Source organism: Leptopilina heterotoma, unplaced genomic scaffold, assembly GCF_015476425.1.
Source record: "Leptopilina heterotoma isolate Lh14 unplaced genomic scaffold, ASM1547642v1 Lhet_171, whole genome shotgun sequence".
In the NCBI taxonomy this organism is placed as follows: Eukaryota; Metazoa; Arthropoda; class Insecta; order Hymenoptera; family Figitidae; genus Leptopilina; species Leptopilina heterotoma.
Window position 1 is genome coordinate 109,631 of NW_025110887.1, and position 23,211 is coordinate 132,841.

At 29.0% G+C, this 23,211-nt stretch overlaps 1 protein-coding gene across 4 annotated transcripts in view; it reads right to left on the minus strand.

Annotated features, from left to right (window-relative positions):
* Positions 1-23,211, minus strand: part of LOC122499672 (kelch-like protein diablo) — a 98,075-nt gene that overhangs the window by 36,351 nt on the left and 38,513 nt on the right. Inside the window, exons 2-3 of one of the 4 annotated variants that reach the window (XM_043608145.1) lie at positions 17,863-17,977; positions 16,441-16,824 (exon numbers count right to left, since the gene is read on the minus strand). The exons of 1 other annotated variant lie outside the window; for it this stretch is intronic. In XM_043608145.1, coding sequence (XP_043464080.1) covers positions 16,441-16,757 — 317 coding nt within the window. In that variant the 5' untranslated portion in view covers positions 16,758-16,824; positions 17,863-17,977. The remainder of the gene's footprint in view (positions 1-16,440; positions 16,825-17,862; positions 17,978-23,211) is intronic. 2 more of the 4 variants (XM_043608144.1, XM_043608146.1) reach the window with 2 other exon arrangements.

The following is a 23,211-nucleotide window of genomic DNA, read 5'->3' on the forward strand; positions in this document are numbered from 1 at the left end:
TATCTAATTTCAAAATTGTTTAAACAAATTATTTTTGTTATTTTAAAAAATTTGAGTGGCTTAAAAAAAATTTTCATGTTTTTCAGATTTTATATTTTTTTCTCAGTTAAAGCTCGAAATAAAAAAAGAATTTAAAATTTTTCTATTTAATGTATGTAACATGCAATTTTAAATTCTTTTTTATTACGAGCTCTAAGTGAGAAAAAAATATAAAAACTGAAAAACATGACAATTTTTTTAAGCCTCTCAAATTTTTTAAAATAACTAAAATAATTTGTTTAAACAATTTATAAATTGGATATAAGGAAGTTATTTTCATAGTTACATATTCTTACAATCTTTATGAATAAGATCAGACTTTTGTCTGTACATTGCATAGAAATTGAAAATTCATATTTAGTTTTTCTATTCAAGTAGTAAGAATTCAAAAAATGCCAATAAAAAAAATTATGTATGTATGTATGTGTGTATGTATGTATGTATGTATGTCTGTCCGCGATATTTTGTCCGGGATAAACACAAAGACTACTTGACAGATTAGAACGAAACTTTACAGTCTCTTAGGTATTGATTTAACTTAAATTTCTAGCCATATCCAAATGAAAAATATTAAGCTGAACGAAAGTTATAGCTTTTTTCACAAATTTCAAAAAATTGAAAAAATGTAAATTCTTTTATTTTTTGTCAAATTGATGTGACACTTTTTGTAGCTACTTTTTAATATACACGGAGAAAAATGAAAATTCAGATTTCGGACTGAATATAAAACAATTTGAACAATTTGTATTATCATAGGAAGAAATATTAAATTTTCGTTCTCTATCCTAAAAAGTTTAGTAACGATTTTCAATGAAGATCAATGCTAAATATCTACTCAATTGCAATTGCTACTCAATTGCTACAAACTTTGTATCAACGTTCACTTAAACGGGGACTGTTCTGTGCGAAAGTCCTTAGATTCATTCCCAAACAGTTTTTAGGAATGCGAAACTCTGTGGCGCGCCTGCGCCCGCGTTTGTTCAGTTTCTTCGTTTTTGATATACACGGAAGTCTCGGTGTAGTTCGTAGTGTATTAATTGTCTCAATTAATAAAAATTTTAGTTTTAAATATAATAGTGAGTGCAGTTTTGTAATAAAGTTCTAGTGTTACAAATGAATGTAGAAGAATATCTATGTGAAATGTTTGATCTCATTTTGAGGTTAGGTGTGTGTTTATTTTGTTTTTAGCCGGTTATGCAATGCCTAATTGTTATTATATTTTATTGTAATGTTCAATTTAGGCAACTAAATGTAAAGTCTAAAATGAAATAATATTTAAAAAATAGAGAATACTTTGAATTTTAAAAATCTTCGCATTGGAATTTTTATTTAATCTGTAGATATTTAAATAAAATCTCTTTCTTTAAACGTTTTAAAACAGATCATTTTAGTAAAAATGGCAAAGGACTTGTATTTAATTTTTAAAGAGATTCTACGTTTAAATATCTAAAGAATAATAAAAATCCCAGTGAGAAGTTTTATAAAATTCAAAGTATTCTAATATTTTCAGTTGTTTCATTTTTCGATTTGATATTTAGTTTCAAATTGAATATTCCAATGAAAGTAAATATTTTGACAAATAAAAGTAATAATGTAGGTCATTAGAAGATCTGCTCACATTATATTCAGTATGCGACTCGGCACTTGACTTGCCTTGGACTCCGCCGCCTATCAATGTGTTTAGTCTGCCCAGTGAGAAATTGCCAATAGACTTTAATCGGTCCAATATCGGTCCAATATTGGTTGCCGTGCTGGGCGCCGATTGACTCCCAATATTGGACCAATATGGGCTGATGCTTGGGATGTAACGGCATCGCCAATCATCGGTTGTCAATATTGGTCCAATATTGGCCGAATATTGGCAACCAAAAGAAAAAAATTTTTTTAAATAAATTTTTTTTAATTAAATAATAATAATAAAAAATTAATATTTATAATTTTTGTTTAATATATTTATTTGTTTAATTATTTATTTTTAATAATTCATGTAAATAATAAATAATTTATTATTTATAAATTATAATTATTTAAAAATGCAGCAGCTATTATTGAAAAATCAATGATAGGCGAGAGAAATCCGCGTCTTTAAATAGATTCGCAGATGATAGACAAGAGATATCCGCGTCATTAAACGGATTCGCAGATATACTCTGGTCTCGCGACGAATCTCTCGATACTTATATTCACTGGAGTCGCCGTGTCAGTTGCGAGAACGGTTACAGCGTCCCTCTTGCGGCAGAGATAAGAATTGTCACGTAAACTGCTAAATCGCTTTACCGACCGCCTTATTATACCCGCAGTTTACGTGACAATTCTTATCTCCGCCGAAAGAGGGACGCTGTAACCGTTTTCGCAACTGACACGGCGACTCCAGTGTATATAAGTATCGAGAGATTCGTCGCAGAGACCAGAGTATATCTGCGAATCCGTTTAATGACGCGGATATCTCTTGTCTATCATCTGCGAATCTATTTAAAAACGCGGATTTCTCTCGCCTATCATTGATTTTTCAATGATAGAATTTTTTTGCAGAATGCTATTTTCTAATAGCTGCTGCATTTTTAAATTATTATAATTTATAAATAATAAATTATTTATTATTTACATGAATTATTAAAAATAAATAATTAAACAAATAAATATATTAAACAAAAAAATTATAAACATTAATTTTTTATTATTATTATTTAATTAAAAAAATTTATTTAAAAAAATTTTTTCTCTTGGTTGCCAATATTCGGCCAATATTGGACCAATATTAACAACCGATGCTTGGCGAACCCGTTACATCCCAAGCATCAGCCCATATTGGTCCAATATTGGGAGCCTTTATTGGACCGATGATCGGTCTCTTGGCTCCCAATATTGGACCGATATTGGACCGGTGAGAAATTTCTCACTGGGTGCTTTGTTCCGCGTATAAGTGTGCATAAAAACGAAAACATTTTAAGCCTACTGACGTGCTTTAAACCTTTTACGATTCATTTCCCTGTTTTCTATCCTGGAGCCGCAAAGGTAGACAAGTTTGGGAATGAAATCTAAATTACTAGCGCTGAACTCCACAATTTTCAATCGGATTTTTCTGCGTGTAAATACAACTAATTTTCACTATAAAAATGAAACATAAATAATATATTTGAATTTTTAAGCCAAAATCATATTTTTGATTTTCGACAAAATTTTTAATTAATTTTTTTTGTTGAATATTGTTTAATTTTTTATTAAGTTGGTAGTGATATCGGTTGAGGTTTTTAAATTTTAAATAACATTCATTACATTTGTTTTATTAACAAGTTTAGAGTCATGAATTTGATGTCGATTACAAATTTTCTAAAATCAATGAACGTGAGTTTGCATAATTTTGTTTTTGCATTTCTATATTGATATTTTCAGGTTTTAAGTTTGAAAATTTCATAGTATGTATTATCATATTTAACGTAAAAAATAAAATATATCTGTTCATATAAAGGGTACATTAAAAGTATCAATAAAACTGAAATTTAACTTCAGCGGGTACGGTAACATATGGGCAAATCTCTGGAAACTTTAACATTCGAATTTTAATTTTTTAAAAAAATTTTTTGTGTGCACAATTTTGATATTTTTGGTCTTACATCTTTGACCAAAATAAATTTCATTTTAATTACTGTACAACCATTATTTTGTTGCCTTCTATTTTAAAATATAAATTTTTGGAAAGAAAATAATGTTAGGTTATCTAAATCTGTAACAAGATATACGTAAACATTTTATCTCCTACGCTTAAGTAAGTTATTTCTCAGTATCACAAAAACATAATTAAACATGAAAATAAATATAATAAACGTCTAATACAACTAATAAGGACAAAATCCCAATAAAAAAATTTAATGACAATTTTTTACGTATAATTATTTGAATTAGTAACATGAAATTTTCTAATTATTTGATTGGCTGAATTGTTTTGAAAAAATATCGAGGATCTTAATATAACCTTGAAAAAACACTAACAGTTTCATAAACGTTTAATAAAAAATCTGTCCGCGCAAGCGCGGACACATTCTCATCCGCGCTTCGCGCGGGGGCTCGCTTCGCTCGCAAGTTTCAGCGCGCCTCGGGGCGCGCAAATATTGATCGTCGCGCTTCGCGCTCCGGCGATTATTTCACACGTCGCGCTTCGCGCTCCGTGTGTTGTTGCGCGCTTCGCGCGCAAATGGCTCGCTTCGCTCGCGGTAGTCTGCATTTGTTGTGCATTATTTGTGTTCTTGTTCTTGTTTCCTATTATATGTTTCATAAAACATTTTTTTTTCTTAAAGTTACTACGACTTTAAGGATAACATTCTCATCACATGTTTTTCTTTGCTGATGATTGCGAGATTAAGTGGATTTAAATGTATATTTTTAGTCTTGATGAATAAAATTGTGGAGTTATTTTTAATTATAATAACTCTCTTAGCAGAAACATGATTTGCAGAAGCAAATAAAATATTTTTAAAGTATTAGTATCAAGTTTTTTGTATAGTGTAGATCGGAGCGTAATGGCTAAATTTTCACTCTTTGTTGATTTACTCGGACATTTTTGTTTTAGTTACGTATTTATCTCCTAGAAAAGTTACTCTGGTAACTAGAAAGCAAAGCAAAGGTAGGATACCCAAATTAGAACAAAATAATAAGAAATAGCACAGCATTTCAAACAGAATTTTGAACTATGTAAGAAAATAAAAACAATCCTTCAAAATTTTCTCGTCGTTTTAACAAGCAAAAATAAATCACCTCTACTGAAATGGGACAAAAATTCGAAAAAACTTTTTAAATAAATTAAGTTTTTCAAAAGTTATCGTCGGACAGACAGACGTAATCGCCGGACCATGTTTTTTGGATTCAGGGCACCTCAAAACGCAAAGATTTCATAAAATTAGCAAATAGTATATTAAGCAACAAGGTACGTAAAGGCAGTCATTTATTTACGGTGATTTTTGTGACACAAGTGAAGTCACTTGTTCGAAATGTACGACAATGGCAGCCTTTTTTTCCATGAGCAAAAATAACGCATGGGACTAGCGGTTTTTTTGCCCAGGGGAAAAAAAGGTCGCCATTTTTATTCAAGTGGACAAATGAATGGCCTGACACAAAAACTTAAAAAAAATTAATTTTCTATGAAAAAATGTTATAGAGAAAAGTTAATTGTATTTTTCGAATCTAAAGTAATATAAAGTTAAAAATATTGAAATTTGAAAAAATTGAATTTTTCAAATTTTAAAAGTACTGTAGTTTTTGTAGTTTTCAACGAAAATGGCTGGTTAACGAACTTAGCCTTCATTTTTACACCAACTTTAAGTGTGTTGAATTTAAAATCGATCCGATAAGTTTTTCAAAAGTTATCGTGGGAACAACATATTACCGTCTACAGACGGACAGACAGACAGCGGACAGACAGACAGACACACAGACAGACGCACTCGCCGGACCATGTTTTTCGGACTCAGAGCACCTCAAAACGTAAAGATTTCATAAAATTAGCAAAAGTCAAAATTCGACCAAAACTAATACCTTCTCATGTGATGAGAATGTAAAAAAGTCTCTGGTAGCAAAATCGCATATGCAAGAACGTCGGAGATAATGAAGTCAGAATATTGATTTTTTATCAAAAAAGTGCACAAAAAATATATATAGAGAGTGATTTTTCTGGAAATTACGAGTTTTTTGTGTTCAAGTATGTTTTTCAAGTATTTTAGGGTGAGAATATGTCAAAATCAATTGACTGATTTTTATTCCTTTAAAAAAATTCGATTTTTACTGTTATTTTAGGATTTTTAAAGTTTTTTGACCATTTAAGAGACTATAACTTCGAAAATTGAGTTTTTATGAAAAAATGTTATAGAGAAAAGTTGTTTGTATTTTTCTAATCTAAAATAAAATAAAGTTAAAAATTCTGAAATTTGAAAAAATTGATTTTTCAAAATTTTGAAACTACCGTAGTTTTTGTAGTTTTTAACGAAAATGGCTGGTTAACGAACTTAGCCTTCATTTTTACACCAACTTTAAGTGTGTTGAATTTAAAAACGATCCGATAAGTTTTTCAAGAGTTATCGTGGGAACAACATATTACCGTCTACAGACGGACAGACAGACAGACACACAGACAGACGCACTCGCCGGACTATGTTTTTCGGACTCAGGGCACCTCAAAACGTAAAGATTTCATAAAATTAGCAAAAGTCAAAATTCGACCAAAACTAATACCTTCTCATGTGATGAGAATGTAAAAAATTTAGTTTTTTGACGGTTTTTAAAAAATAACTCGAAAAGTTTTGCGTTGGGCAAAAAGTTGTCAACAGCAAAGTTGTAGCTGATGCAAAGCCGAGAAAAAAAGTCTGTGGTAGCAAAATCGCATATGCAAGAACGTCGGAGATAATGAAGTCGGAATATTGATTTTTTTATCAAAAAAGTGCACAAAAAATATATATAGAGAGTGATTTTTCTGGAAATTACGAGTTTTTTGTGTTCAAGTATGTTTTTCAAGTATTTTAGGGTGAGAATATGTCAAAATCAATTGATTAATTTTTATTCCTTTAAAAAAATTCGATTTTTAGTGTTATTTTAGGATTTTTAAAGTTTTTTTGACCATTTAAGAGACTATAACTTCGAAAATTGAGTTTTTATGAAAAAATGTTATAAAGAAAAGTTGTTTGTATTTTTCTAATCTAAAATAAAATAAAGTTAAAAATTCTGAAATTTAAAAAAATTGATTTTTCAAAATTTTGAAACTACCGTAGTTTTTGTAGTTTTTAACGAAAATGGCTGGTTAACGAACTTAGCCTTCATTTTTACACCAACTTTAAGTGTGTTGAATTTAAAATCGATCCGATAAGTTTTTCAAAAGTTATCGTGGGAACAACATATTACCGTCTACAGACGGACAGACAGACAGACAGACAGACAGACAGACAGACAGACGCACTTCTCGGACCATGTTTTTCGGACTCAGGGCACCTCAAAACGTAAAGATTTCATAAAATTAGCAAAAGTCAAAATTCGACCAAAACTAATACCTTCTCATGTGATGAGAATGTAAAAAATTTAGTTTTTTGACAGTTTTTAAAAAATAACTCGAAAAGTTTTGCGTTGGGCAAAAAGTTGTCAACAGCAAAGTTGTAGCTGATGCAAAGCCGAGAAAAAAAGTCTGTGGTAGCAAAATCGCATATGCAAGAACGTCGGAGATAATGAAGTCGGAATGTTGATTTTTTATCAAAAAAGTGCACAAAAAATATATATAGAGAGTGATTTTTCTGGAAATTACGAGTTTTTTGTGTTCAAGTATGTTTTTCAAGTATTTTAGGGTGAGAATATGTCAAAATCAATTGACTGATTTTTATTCCTTTAAAAAAATTCGATTTTTACTGTTATTTTAGGATTTTTAAAGTTTTTTGACCATTTAAGAGACTATAACTTCGAAAATTGAGTTTTTATGAAAAAATGTTATAGAGAAAAGTTGTTTGTATTTTTCTAATCTAAAATAAAATAAAGTTAAAAATTCTGAAATTTGAAAAAATTGATTTTTCAAAATTTTGAAACTACCGTAGTTTTTGTAGTTTTTAACGAAAATGGCTGGTTAACGAACTTAGCCTTCATTTTTACACCAACTTTAAGTGTGTTGAATTTAAAAACGATCCGATAAGTTTTTCAAGAGTTATCGTGGGAACAACATATTACCGTCTACAGACGGACAGACAGACAGACAGACAGACACACAGACAGACGCACTCGCCGGACTATGTTTTTCGGACTCAGGGCACCTCAAAACGTAAAGATTTCATAAAATTAGCAAAAGTCAAAATTCGACCAAAACTAATACCTTCTCATGTGATGAGAATGTAAAAATAAATAAATATTACTTAAGTGCCTTCCGTTGATCAATTTTTCATTCCGCGTTTACTTTTTCTCGCTTTTTATTTTCTTTTCTTTGATTTTCTTTCATTTTGTCACTTTTTATTACATTTTTGGTTACTTCATGATAAATAACACGAAACAAATAAATGCGAAACTTCAGATTGATTGGAAAACTATTGATTTGACCAAGCGACATATTTGACGAGCGACAATTTGAATATCCACGTAAAAAAAATAATTAAATAAGAATTAGAATAAATAAAAACATATGCACAGTTTTAAATACATCTAAAGTAATATGTGCCCCAATTTTGGAGCAAATTAAATAAGAAACTTTGGAGAAATTAATGATTTGACCAGCGACATATTTTTCGTACTACACCAGTATCACAAGTATCCAACAATTATTTTGCTTAAAATATAGTTCAAAATAAAAATAAAAATCACGCACATAAAATTTCAATTACTATTCAATTGTGCCTCTTATTTCAAATTTTTTCATTTAGTTTTTAAATGTTTATTTTATAAAACCATTTTGATTTGACCAGCGACACAAAAACTGAGGGACACTTTTTAGAAGATTATATCTTTCATAATTTTTACTTTTTATTTTTTTTTAAGTTTGTTTATGGAATTCTTAAGATATTTTTAAATAGTTTATAACAGTAAAAAACGTGTTTTTCAAAAAAATCTTATTTAAACAGTTAAAATACTTTTAGAAAAAGTGAAAGTGACATTTGCAAACTCATGGTATTGTGAACTTTAATAAAGAAAAACATAGAAAAAATAAACAAAATAATTTATATCAATGGTTAAATCTTAATCCTTATTTTCTTTTTAAAAACATGTAAATATTTAAAAATCGTTAGTTTTTATATTTAGGCTGTTTAAGTGAAAATAATGTGAGGGACATAAAGGTTAAAAGTTCCAGAGATTCGCCCATATAAAGTCCTTAAAACGTCATTAGGGCAAATTGGGATTTATGAATCAAAATTTTCTTATTTTTGAATTCTAGAAATGTTTTAAAAATGACTACAAAAATAAATAACAAATTCCTATTTATAAATTAAAATTTTGTTTCTTCAATTTTAGAGATGTTTGGGGCATGTTGTTGCTTTCCAAAATTCTATCTGGGCATTAAGCAAAAACGGGTAAAATGTAAAATCCCATGTGGAAATTTTTAATAAGGATATGGAAAAATTATACCTACTTGAAAAATAAAAATAGATTTTACATGGGATTTTTTCTTAAATAAATATAGGCTTTTTGGGTTTATTTAAGGTGTAGTTATCACTCAAAATCGTGTCGCAATTTATCATACGGTTTTACATGGGAATCCAAATGGTTTCCTTTATGAAAGTGGATCCCATGTAGATTCCCATGTAGGAATCGAAAACGTGTTATAGTTTCTACCAATACATTTAACAGCATGTCTATCAACCGCGAAAGAAAACCGTGAAATAGCCGGAAATTTAATTCGACCAGGAAAAATCGGGAATTTTTTGCCAAACCGGGAATTTTCTTATCTAATTAAAAAAGGTTTTATTATATTAATTCGTTTTTAAAAAATTGCTTTTTGCTTTAATTTTTATTGATGTAATATTTTTATTTGGCAAAATTTAAGCCCTACATTCAGCCTACAATATACACGCAGAAAAATCCGATTGAAAATTGTGGAGTTCAGCGCTAGTAACTTAGATTTCATTCCCAAACTTGTCTACCTTTGCGGCTCCAGGATAGAAAACAGGGAAATGAATCGTAAAAGGTTTAAAGCACGTCAGTAGGCTTAAAATGTTTTCGTTCTTATGCATACTTATACGCGGAACAAAGCAGACTAAACACATTGATAGGCGGCGGAGTCCAAGGTCTTCTAGTGACCTACATTATTACTTTTATTTGTCAAAATATTTACTTTCATTGGAATATTCAATTTGAAACTAAATATAAAATCGAAAAATGAAACAACTGAAAATATTAGAATACTTTGAATTTTATAAAACTTCTCACTGGGATTTTTATTATTCTTTAGATATTTAAACGTAGAATCTCTTTAAAAATTAAATACAAGTCCTTTGCCATTTTTACTAAAATGATCTGTTTTAAAACGTTTAAAGAAAGAGATTTTATTTAAATATCTACAGATTAAATAAAAATTCCAATGCGAAGATTTTTAAAATTCAAAGTATTCTCTATTTTTTAAATATTATTTCATTTTAGACTTTACATTTAGTTGCCTAAATTGAACATTACAATAAAATATAATAACAATTAGGCATTGCATAACCGGCTAAAAACAAAATAAACACACACCTAACCTCAAAATGAGATCAAACATTTCACATAGATATTCTTCTACATTCATTTGTAACACTAGAACTTTATTACAAAACTGCGCTCACTATTATATTTAAAACTAAAATTTTTATTAATTGAGACAATTAATATACTACGAACTACACCGAGACTTTCGTGTATATCAAAAACGAAGAAACTGAACAAACGCGGGCGCAGGCGCGCCACAGAGTTTCGCATTCCTAAAAACTGTTTGGGAATGAATCTAAGGACTTTCGCACAGAACAGTCCCCGTTTAAGTGAACGTTGATACAAAGTTTGTAGCAATTGAGTAGCTGAATTAAAATAAATGCAAATAATAATAATTGTACCTAATTCTTTTCACCTTTGAATTAATTACGGAATCTGATTGCACTTGTTGAAAGAAGACTATTGGCGTTTATTAAGATATTTAGCATTGATCTTCATTGAAAATCGTTACTAAACTTTTTTCGATAGAGAACGAAAATTTAATATTTCTTCCTATGATAATACAAATTGTTCAAATTGTTTTATATTCAGTCCGAAATCTGAATTTTCATTTTTCTCTGTGTAGGTCTTATTTTAGATTTTAGCAGTCGTAACGTAGGGTCTACTTGCAATACAATTAGTCCAAATTAGACTCTACATAACTCCAAAAGCTGGTGGAAAATTAGGATTAATTTTTAATACATTAATTGAAATACTACAAACGCATAAAGTACTACAAACTGACAAATACTGTTCTGTAAATCTGAATTAGTTGAAAATAGTATTTGATAGGAAAAGTCATTTACTGATTCAAACAGTAATATTTTTCTAATGAAGTAGTTAATGTAACTAATTATTAGTTTTTCCCAATCAAATTAAATTCCCGATTGTTAAATAATTTCTCAGGATGGAAGAAATAATACAATAGACTTGTAACACGTGTGTTTACATTAAGGCATTTATATTTAATAATTTGTTTAAATAATTATCAAAGTTATCATTTGCAAGGCACACTTTTGAGTTTAGTTCATTTAAATAAAAAAATTTTTAGGAATAAAAAAAATCGAAATTTTAATTTTTTAAAAATAAAATTTAACAAAAAACATAATTTGTTTAAACAATTGTTAAATACTTACACAATACCTTTTATTTTTGAATTTAATTATTTCCTTCGTAAAATGTTGAGAAATGTAAAAAAAAATTTTCTTAGTTAATGTTGAAAAAAATTTACAATTAACAATAAGAAATTGTTTAAACATTTTAAAAATTTATTAAATTAATACTGAATGTTTATATGTTAATTACCCATTAAATTTCGGGTAAAAAACTCGAATAAATATACTACAAATTGAATTTTTTCAATTATGTTCGTTTTTCCAAAATTTAATTAATTAGCGTATTGTTTATTTAATAAAAGTGTAATTATATAAAAAAATTTACTTCAGGAATACTAAAACATGATTTCTAATGTACTTAAAAAATTTTTAAATGTTAAAAACTTTATTTTATAGCAACATATCGATTTTTTCATACTTTGTTATAAACAAATAAATATAAATAAACAAAAATTAAAAAATCGACCTGGAGGAATCGATAGAGAATTTAGTAACGAAGATTTAAAAAAAAAATTGCTTAATTTGAATAGAAATTGTGACCTCTAGACTGATTTTGATACAAAAAGTACATTTGGCCCCACTGTGCGTCGCATGCACGGAGAAAAAGGAATAGTTGACATATCCAGATACATGGATATCACAGCCATATTATATTGAAAAATACGGGATATCCATAGTTAAGGTTGCTGCATCCATATTCTATGGCTGGCTGTATATTGTTGGAGCAGCAAAAGACCTATGGTTGGGTGATCCATAGTAATGGAAATGGGAAACAAAAAATTGGAATCACTCAATTAATTAAATTCAATGTCACTTGAGATATTTTATACACATTTTTGTTAATTAATACACACCACTTATTGAATAACCGCATATTAACGAAATAAATTATCAACCGATGGAGGGAGGACACGAACCCTAGACCTAACGCATACCAAACACTAACGCTATCCACTACACTATACACACAACTACAATATTTGAGCATATAATATTCCTTATATACTCTACACATATTTTATGAAAATGAATTTACATAAACACTAATAGACAATAACGATAATAAATAATAAACAATTATAACACTATTTATACACAATAAACTCACAACGTGATTATATAGACGTGACAGGAAACCGACGCGACGGACAAATTGAGACGACCATTTTTAAATGGATGCCATGATAATGAATTGCGCGCAACATGTATCGAAATTTTGAACTAACTATGGATCTCCCAACCAAAGTTTACATGGATGAGGCAGCCATATGTGAAAATCCATAGCATGAATTGTAAGCCCAACCATGCATATGGATGTCACATCCATATTTGATTCAACAATATAATATGGCTCCCTCATCCATTGAATATGGAATGTGCTTCCATTCTGAAAGTTGTCTCTTCCATTGAATTGGATAACACACCAATATTCTGCTCAACAATATTTTTATGGATATCTCTTCCAGACCTTTTCTTTCCGTGTGGTAAAGAGTTTGCTCACCTAGTTTCTTTTTTTTATTTATAACTCTTAAAATAAAAAAATTATAATTTTATATTCTCAGTACTAAGACAGTACTAAGACAGATCCCCGAACTTTAAACTGCTCGGTACTGGTGTCTAAAGTTCGGGGTGGACACCTTGACGCCAAAAAATATAAACACTCAGAGCCGTACGGTGTATGTAAGAAAAATTGTGTTCGATACACGGAAAGAAAAGGTCTGGAAGAGATATCCATAAAAATATTGTTGAGCAGAATATTGTTGTGCTATCCAATTCAATGGAAAAGACAACTTTTAGAATGGAAGCACATTCCATATTCAATGGATGAGGGAGCCATATTATATTGTTGAATCAAATATGGATGTGACATCCATAGGCATGGTTGTGCTTACAATTCATGCTATGGATTTTCACATATGGCTGCCTCATCCATATAAACTTTGGTTGGGAGATCCATAGTTAGTTCAAAATTTCGATACATGTTGCGCGCAATTCATTATCATGGCATCCATTTAAAAATGGTCGTCTCAATTTGTCGTTGTGAGTTTATTGTGTATAAATAGTGTTATAATTGTTCATTAGTTATTATCGTTATTGACTATTAGTGTTTATGTAAATTCATTTTCATGAAATATGTGTATAGTATATAAGGAATATTATATGCTCAAATATTGTAGTTGTGTGTATAGTGTAGTGGATAGCGTTAGTGTTTAGTATGCGTTAGGTCTAGGGTTCGTGTCTCCCCCATCGGTTAATAATTTATTTCGTTAATATGCGGTTATTCAATAAGTGGTGTGTATTAATTAACAAAAATGTGTATAAAATATCTCAAGTGACATAGAATTTAATTAATTAATCCATTACTATGGATCACCCAACCATAGATCTTTTGCTGCTCCAACAATATACAGCCAGCCATAGAATATGGAAGCAGCAACCTTAACTATGGATATCCCGTATTTTTCAATATAATATGGCTGTGATATCCATGTATCTGGATGTGTCAACTATTCCTTTTTCTCCGTGTATAAATTTTATATTTCTTTAAAATGTTTTTTTTCAACTAACACGTCTATTTTCCTTCATATTTCACACTTATTTTCAATTTCGAATGCTACGTATTTTTATCTTCGATTAAAATACGATTTAAATTTTTACACGCAAAAAATAAAGCCAAAAAAAGGAACACTTTAAATTTACGCTACTGGTCCAAACCTAAAATCCGCCATTACATTCCCACAACCCCTCTCCCTGCCTCGCCCATACTTGATGTCAACACAGTCTAATGTTCGGAAGTATAGAGTTCGGGAGTTTCAGTGTAATAAAAAATAAAAGTTAATTTAATCGAAAAAAATAATTTATTAAATAATTGTAGAAAATTTTAAAAATCTTTAAAATAAATTTAATTTCACATTCTGTAAAGTTACTTTATTGTTTAATTAAATTGCTGAAATCGGTGCCAAAATGGTTCAATTTACCCTGCATAGAAAATTTTATATCTCAATATGCTTTAATAGTTTTTGGGGTCGCTGATTACGAATCCAGTGTCCATTTTTAAAAATTCAAAATGGCGGATCTTTTTCAAAAAAATTTTATTTTTAATCAAAAAAATTTTTTTTTAATATCCGCCATATTCGATTCGATTTCATAAACTTTTTGAATAAATGCACATTACCCACTTATTAAAAAACTTGCTTGTTTAACAAACATTTAAAGTTATGTAACTTTCATAAAAAAATTTTTTATCATTCCTAACAAATATTTTTGAAAAGCTTATAGCATTAGCTTCAATTTCCACTTTAGATCATGTAATTCCGATGTATTGTTGACGAGTTATAAAATATTTAGTTACCTCGAGTATACCTACTCGCGGTTAACCGTTTTTGGTACAGTCAATTTACCCCGAGTTAACTCGAAACAAACCGTAGGGAGGTTAAAATTCGTGATGATTCCAAAGTTATAAAACAAAAAAAAATCAAGAAGAATTAAATCTTTTCAATACCTATGTATTTTCAAAAGCTCCTGGACACCAGAATCCATAAGTAATAAATTTATAGAATTTATAAGAATTTGATAAATTTAATATTTTTCCAGTAGGGAAAAGGTGTACGAGATGATCCCCTGGGGCAAGATGATCCTTCTGAATTTTGGAGAGCCTATTAGCGACACCTTTTAGGCAAATACGGTAATACGTTGCCAATGACATACCTATGAATCAGTCAAACTTTCATGACAACACGCGGCAATAAAAAAATTCTATTGGAAAAATAAAAATTTCATACTTTTGATCTAAGGAAAGCTTAACTTTGGGCTTAGATAACTTTTGTTGTAGTAGCTGAAATTCCATGTTTCTTGTACTCACGGCTTCAGTATATCTTCAATTAAGTGTTCTGATTGGTATTATGGAATAACAGAGCTCGTAGGTTAAGTTACGAACAAATTACAAAATAGTGGCATTTGGAGCAAGATGATCCCTCAATGGGTGTACACTTGTGTTCATCGATGCCTTTGTCGGATGAACGTGTTGCACTTATAGAAATATATGAGTGCAACACGTTCGTCCGAGGAAGGCATGGATGAACACAAGTGTACAAGATGATCCCCCCTGATTACCATGTATTTCGCCTCACCTCAAATTGAATTATCTAGTATTAATAAAAAATTCAATTTGACATCTACATCTATTTTATTAATTTTCTCGTTGTAGACAATGTCTCGTAATTATAAAATAGGAAAACGAATCGTGGTGAGTGGTCAAAAGCGTTTATGGCCTGAATAAAGTATATTTAATATTGATACACTGTTATTCCTTTAATTTAGACTCCCTTTCCAATAATTGGGGTAAGGTAACCCTACGGATCATCTTGCCCATACCATGGGGATCCAAGATGATCCTTTTGTAAGGTTTTAGAAAAATTAAATTTAATAGTAAAATATTATTTAACTGCATATATTTCAAATCAGAATAGTCAGATAGATTAATTATCTAGTAGTGCGTACAAAAAACTCGAATATGTTGATTTTTCTTTGAATAATAGGTTTTCTCCCTTAGGGGGATCATCTCGTACACCTTTCCCCTACTTTTGGTAAAATTTCCTGATTTCCCTATAGCCAATTTTACTTTCCCTGACTTTTCCCTGATTTCCTTGACCCGTGGCAACCCTAAATAATTATTTTCATATTCATAAATTTTCACATAATCTGAATTGAATAATTTTATGGAAACGGGGTACAATTTAAATGATAGTACATCAAAAATAAAATTTACAGCAAAACATGTTTTTTATATCCAAAAATTAGAAAAACGGTTATTTTCTAAATTTTTCACCAAAAAAAGATACAAATCTTTAATTTAAAATCTCGTTATTCTCCATCCTCTTGAGCTAAAAACAATCTTTTTCGCATTAAAAATTAAATTATTTTTGACACATTACTATCAGAATTTCGTTAATTAAGTTCTAGTTCAAAAATTAAAAACTACTTTTTGTAAAATTTATTTTAGATAAAATGAAAAAAGGTTAATAAAGGTGACAAATATTGTCAAAAGAGGTGAAATTGTAGATGAAAACCAGTTTTGTAATTGTTTTTATGATTAATAAGAAAGAGAGAGTTTTACCTAAAGTACGGACTGCATGCGGAGAGAATGACACGATGTGCAAAAATTTTCCTCGAACCAACATTTAAAACAACGTCGCAGAGTTCCCGATGACGGCGTAGAACATTGAGTTCGGTGAGTGTTGCTCTGGGATGTTTCTCGGAGGTATGACTGAGGCGTGCTGGTGAGGGAGCGCGATCAACGACCATTTCGCCCATCCTCTGGGAGGATTGGGCACTGATACCCGCGCTCCCCGAAGAGCCGCGAGTCCCCCCGGCTACCTGGAGGCGCAGCGGGGGTGACGCCCAGCCCCACACCGAGTCTATCTGCAAAACCATTCACCAACCAGTCGAACTTTGTTTTTCTCTTGCTTTTATTCCCTCCTTCTAACAAGACCCAATAATTCTGCACAAAATTTCAACTCAAAAAAATCAAGAAACACATATAAATGCAAATAACTAAAAGTAACAGAAATTAATAGCAAATTAAAGAAATAATGGTTTGAATGAATATCTTTTTTAAAAAGCAAAACAAAATACAACCATTTGTTAATTTCATTAATTTACCTTTTAAATATCAGGGTCAATTTTTAATTTTATCAATTATTTGTACATGGGTGATTAAAATTAAAATGTCATTTTTGATTCTACTAGCTTTGATTATTCGACGTTGGAAGTTAAACTTATTGATACTCTTTTAGGTTGACTAGAATACACGAAAAAACTTTGTATACCAGTTTTCGTTAAACTCACAATGTATTTCTAGTAAATTGACTACTAAAGTGGGTCAATGGACGAAATTTCTTATTTAATAGAACTTTCGATAATAATACATGCTCTCTTTTTTTTAATATTTAGTAGTCAAGTTAAGAGAAACTCGTTTATGATGCACGAGAAAAAACAGATGTTGAAAAAGTGAATGTGAAAATTTTATTTTCTATATTCGTAAGAATGATATTTTCTTCGCGCCGCGTTTACAATTTAATAGTCAAACTATCAGAACTGCACGCATACAATATTCAGACAATATTGATTTATACGTGTATAATTATCAAACGAAATTTTTATAACTATGCGAAAATCACATTCAATATTGATACAATATTGACTGAACATCGCAAGTCAATATTTAGAGTTTAATTTTTTCTGAAGGTTGATATTTAATATTCTGTTTACAGTCAACTCTACCAATAGTGCCGCTATCAATAGTGCCACTTCTCCTCTTTCTCGCTCGAGCTCTACCCCCACTTTAGCGACTCTAGCACGGCTTCTGAATTTCGAGTTTCCCCTAAGAGAGAAATATACAAACAGTGGGGGTACTACAGTTCCAAGAAAAGTCGTAAACGCTGTGCAATTTTGCGGCACTATTGATAGAGTTGACTGTATGTGGACATTTGAACATCCACACAATCTCCCATGAACATCGCCACTCAATGTTTCTAACCTCGCTGAACGAGGCCCTGTCGAGTTTCAGGAAATCTTCGGTGCTGTGTGGGTTAATCTCATATACATGTGTTCGAGTTAAATGGCCGCCGTAATTCCACCTGGTTCTCTTTTATCTGTAAATGTGAGGTTATATTTGAACAAGTCTTTTAAATTTGACCAAAATGTTTCATTGTCACAGATATTGACCATTAATAATTTTCTCAGTGTAATTGTTTTTTTAATTAAAATTTGAAATTAAATTATAAATTGAAATTTTTTAAATATTTGAATTAGATTTAAGAAGATTTTTCTAAATTTCTTAATATTTACATAATTATTTTTAATTAATGGAAAAAATTTTAAATTACTTCTATTAATGTAAATTTTTTTTTATATAAGTAATAAAAAAGAATGATTTAATTATTTAAATAATATTATTCAATTAAATTAAATAAATATTTAATAAAAAGAATAAATAATTTTACGAAATAATAATGATATTATATTTTATTTTTCTATATGTCAAACATTTTTATAATTTATTAATAGAATCCCGTTTGATGAAAATTAATTCTGTTCATTTCAAAAATTGACCTTTTTTATTTTAAGTAATTAATTGATTTTATCAATTTTGTATAACTAACAAATATTGTTTAAATGGCATTTAACATGCATACAAATTTTCTCCCAAGTGGTAATACAATTGTTGGATTAGTATATAAGAACACTTACTTATTTTCTCGTTATGAATTATATATGCGTTCCGTCGATTACAGTGTGCGTTACTTTATCTGTATGTTAGGCGAATATATGTGGACGTTAGGATGGCTGTTAAAAACGACATTTTAGAATTTTGTCCATTTCCGGGTCTCATTTTGTCACAAATTGAAAAAAATTAGATACGTATTTTTTATTTTTTTTTAAAATTAATATTTAGTGGTGCCTGTAGGGTATTGAAACTTGGCATGTATTTTACATGGGAAAAAAACTGTTTTTTGTAGATTTCCTGTAAAATCGTTGAAAATTAATATTTTTTGACTGGACTACTCTGTTTCTCTTCATAAATGTTTATAGAATAATATACAATTTTTAACATATGAAATTTTGTTAAGTTAACTATTTTTTACAGGACCCAAAAGTTGACCATAAAAACCAAAATAGGTTATTATTGGCAAAAAATATTAATTCTAAAAAAACGAGAAATTTAAACTGTTAATCATGGTTTCTATTGTTTTTGAGGTCGCTGATTACAAAACTGAACTCATATTTCAAAAATTCAAAATGGCGGATCCAATATGGCGGCCATGAAATCAAGGGGTTTTGGGGGTCTCTGATTACAAATCTGAAGTCAGATTTCAAAAATTCAATGTTTTGGATTCAATATGGCGGGCATAATGTTTAAAAAATTAATAATTTTTTATGAACTTAATTATGGAATATTTTATCCCATTAGCCAACAAAATTTTTGTGAAAGTTCTATCTAAATTTAAGTTAATTAGAAATAACTATTTTGATAACAAAAAGTTGATCTCTGATTCAAATAGTAATATTTCTAATAAATCGATTAGTTAAAGTGAACTAATAAAGCATACTTTTATGTACACGAAGAGACCCACATCTGTAAAAATTACTAAAAATGGTTGCAATGACCGGAAATAAGGTGACTTTTATCATAATGTACTACAGAAATAGATAAACTTACAAAAGAAAAACATTTTCTACTAAAACCTACTATCCACTGTAGTAATTTTTGGTGAGCAAGTGTGGCTAGCGAGTGCAGTCAAAAAAACAATCAAAAAAAAAAAGACAAAGTCATATGGCGCCTGAATTTTTATTGGTTGCTAACTTCGTCAATCTCCGTAAATGAGCCAATGCCATCCGATCATTGACAGTGACTATGTTTCGCGTATGTAAAATAAATTTGGATATTATCTACAATAATTAAATATAAAGTGAAACGTAGATCGTTCGTTATCTCAGAAATTGACTATTATAAATTAATAAATTTTGCATTTATTCCTGTCCCAAAAACTATGTCTTATAATAAGTTGTTAAAAGTAAACTGCTTTCTCGTAAGTGCTGTAAATTTTCATCATTGAATATACAAGGAAACAAAGATGTATACTTTCAGTGAAATTCGTTGTCGTGCGTGCAGTTGTGTATTAGTGTATTAATTAACCGCGTCTATACATATAAGTGAAATAAACATGTGTGTGTCTTCAAATATTTATCCAACAAATATATAAGTGTGTGTGTGTCTGTGTCTGTAAAAATCCTTCCAGTTTACCTCCATTAGTCAAGAATTGACGGAAAACCGGCGATAAAAATATGTATTTTTTTCACTCTTTCTTTCTGCATTTACAAACGACTATAGTAATTTTATGTACAAAATATTTCTGAGTTTTCCGGTGGTTGCAATGTGAAAATAGTAAATTCTAGTGTGATTTTATACAAAAATTAATAATCTTGGTCTCTCCGTGTACCCTTTTTCCTGAGTGTAACTATCTAAGTGTAACAGCACATGTAATTTTCTAATTTTTACTATATAGAAAGTGTAACAAAGGAGGATGGAATGAACCTTATCTAGCTAATAAATACTAACCTTCTAATTTCTTATTAGCAGCGAGGTCCTGTTTAAATTTTTAACTTCAGATTTGGAACTAGGGACTCCAAAAACACATTGATACGAAGTTTCATAAAAATTAATTAATTTTGAAATTTGCATGGCCGCCTTATTGGATCCGCCATTTTGAATTTTTGAAATCTGACTTCAAATTTGTAATCAGAGACCCCCAAAACCCCTTGATACGAAGTTTCCTAGAAATGTATTAATTTTAAAATTTTCATGGCCGCCATATTGGATCCGCCATTTTGAAATATGACTTCAGTTTTGTAATCAGCGACCTCAAAAACAATAGAAACCATAATTAACAGTTTAAATTTCTCGTTTTTTTAGAATTAATATTTTTTGCCAATAATAACCTATTTTGGTTTTTTTGGTCAACTTTTGGGTCATGTAAAAAATAGTTAACTTAACAAATTTCATATGTTAAAAATTGTATATTACTCTATAAACATTTATGAAGAGAAACAGAGTAGTCCAGTCAAAAAATATTAATTTTCAACGATTTTACAGGAAATCTACGAAAAAAAGTTTTTTTCCCATGCAAAATACATACAAAATTTCAATAGCCTACACGGAGAGAAATCTGTTGCTATTATTGCTTGCAGAATCTTTACAAATTTTATTAGTCACTGCTGAATAGAATTTTAGCTTGAGGTTATAATAATTTATATACGAAATCATCTATTTAATGTAATGGAGAGTTCGATGCAATAAAAACAAAAAGCAGCTGCTAATTTTGCACGAAATCTTTATTATAAATATAAAGAGAACGTGCTATAAAAGTATTAGATTCTTCTTATAAGAATCGCTCGAACTTTGACTGATTTTCAGGCGGACTTTATACAACACAATCTTACCTGCGTATACGCACATATAACTCACACACACATATATTTCTCTGGATGGTTTCGAGGAACGGAACGCGTACAAAGCGGTGACGTTTGCAATAACATAACCTAACAATTTTCACATGTTGCTTATATATTCAAACACGAATAAAAATGCAATAATTTTTAAATAATATACTTACTATTAAATAAATATTATCTTTTTATAACAGCAACAAGTATTAAATACTACATATAATATATAATGTTTTACCAGACGACAAAACTGTCCAAAGAAATATATATGTGTGTGAGTTATATGTGCGTATACACAGGTAAGATTGTGTTGTATAAAGTCCGCCTGAAAATCAGTCGGAGTTCGAGCGATTCTTATAAGAAGAATCTAATACTTTTACAGCACGTTCTCTTTGTATTTATAATAAAGATTTCGTGCAAAATTAGCTACTGTCTCTTATGCTTATTGCATTGAAAGTATTTTTACAATAAGTATATGAATCGATGCTAAAAATATAAGAGAAACGTTAAGCAATTTAAGTAATGTGCTCTTTCGAGTAATATTAGCAGCAGATTTCTCTCCGTGTACAGGCACCACTAAATATCAATTTAAAAAAAAATACGTATCTAATTTTTTTTAATTTGTGACAAAATGAGACCCGGAAATGGCCAAAATTCTAAAATGTCATTTTTAACAGCCACACAGTGGGGCCAAAAAATGTACTTTTTGTGTCAAAATCAGTCTAGAGGTCACAATTTTCATTAAAATTAAGCAATTTTTTTTTAAAATCTTCGTTACTAAATTCTCTATCGATTCCTCCAGGTCGATTTTTTAATTATTGTTTATTTATATTTTTTTATATTTATTATATTATATTATTATTATATTATTATTATATTATTTTATTATTTATTATATTATTATTATTTATTTTTTTATTTTTTTTTATATTTTTTTTTTATTTCTATTTGTTTATAACAAAGTGTAAAAAATCGATATGTTGCTATAAAATAAAGTTTCTAACATTTAAAAATTTTTTATGTACATTAGAAATCATGTTTTAGTATTCCTGAAGTGAATTTTGTTATATAATTACACTTTTATTAAATAAATAATACGCTAATTAATTAACTTTTGGAAAAAAGATAGAGGCTTAAAAAAAATTGTCATGTTTTTCAGTTTTTATATTTTTTTTCAGTTAGAGCTCGTAATAAAAAAGAATTTAAAATTGCATGTTACATACATTTAATAGAAAAAATTTTTAATTTTTTTTTTATTTCGAGCTTTAACTGAGAAAAAATATAAAAACTAAAAAACATGAAAATTTTTTTTTTAAGCCACTCAAATTTTTTAAAATAACAAAAATTATTTGTTTAAACAATTTTGAAATTAGATAAAAGGAAGTTATTTTTACGGTTACATATTCTTACAATTTCTTAATATAAATGTTTTAGAAATCACGATAAAATGTAAATTAGTATCTTGATTCTATTAAAAGTTAAAAATATTAATAATTTGATTAAATAATTATAAAAGTTATCATTTGCAAGACACACTTTTGAGTTTAGTTCATTTAAATAAAAAAATTGTTAGGAATAAAAAAAATCTAAATTTTAATTTTTTTTAAATAAAATTTAACAAAAAACATAATTAATTTGTTTAAACAATTGTTAAATACTTACACGATACCTTTTAATTTTGTATTTAATTATTTCCTGCGTAAAATGTTGAGAAATGTAAAAAAAAATTTCTTGGTTAATGTTAAAAACAGCTCCAATTAACAATAAAAAATTGTTTAAACATTTTAAAAATTTATTAAATTAATACTTAATATCTATATGTTAATTACCCATTAAATTTCAGGTAAAAAACTCGAAGAAATATACTACAAATTGAATT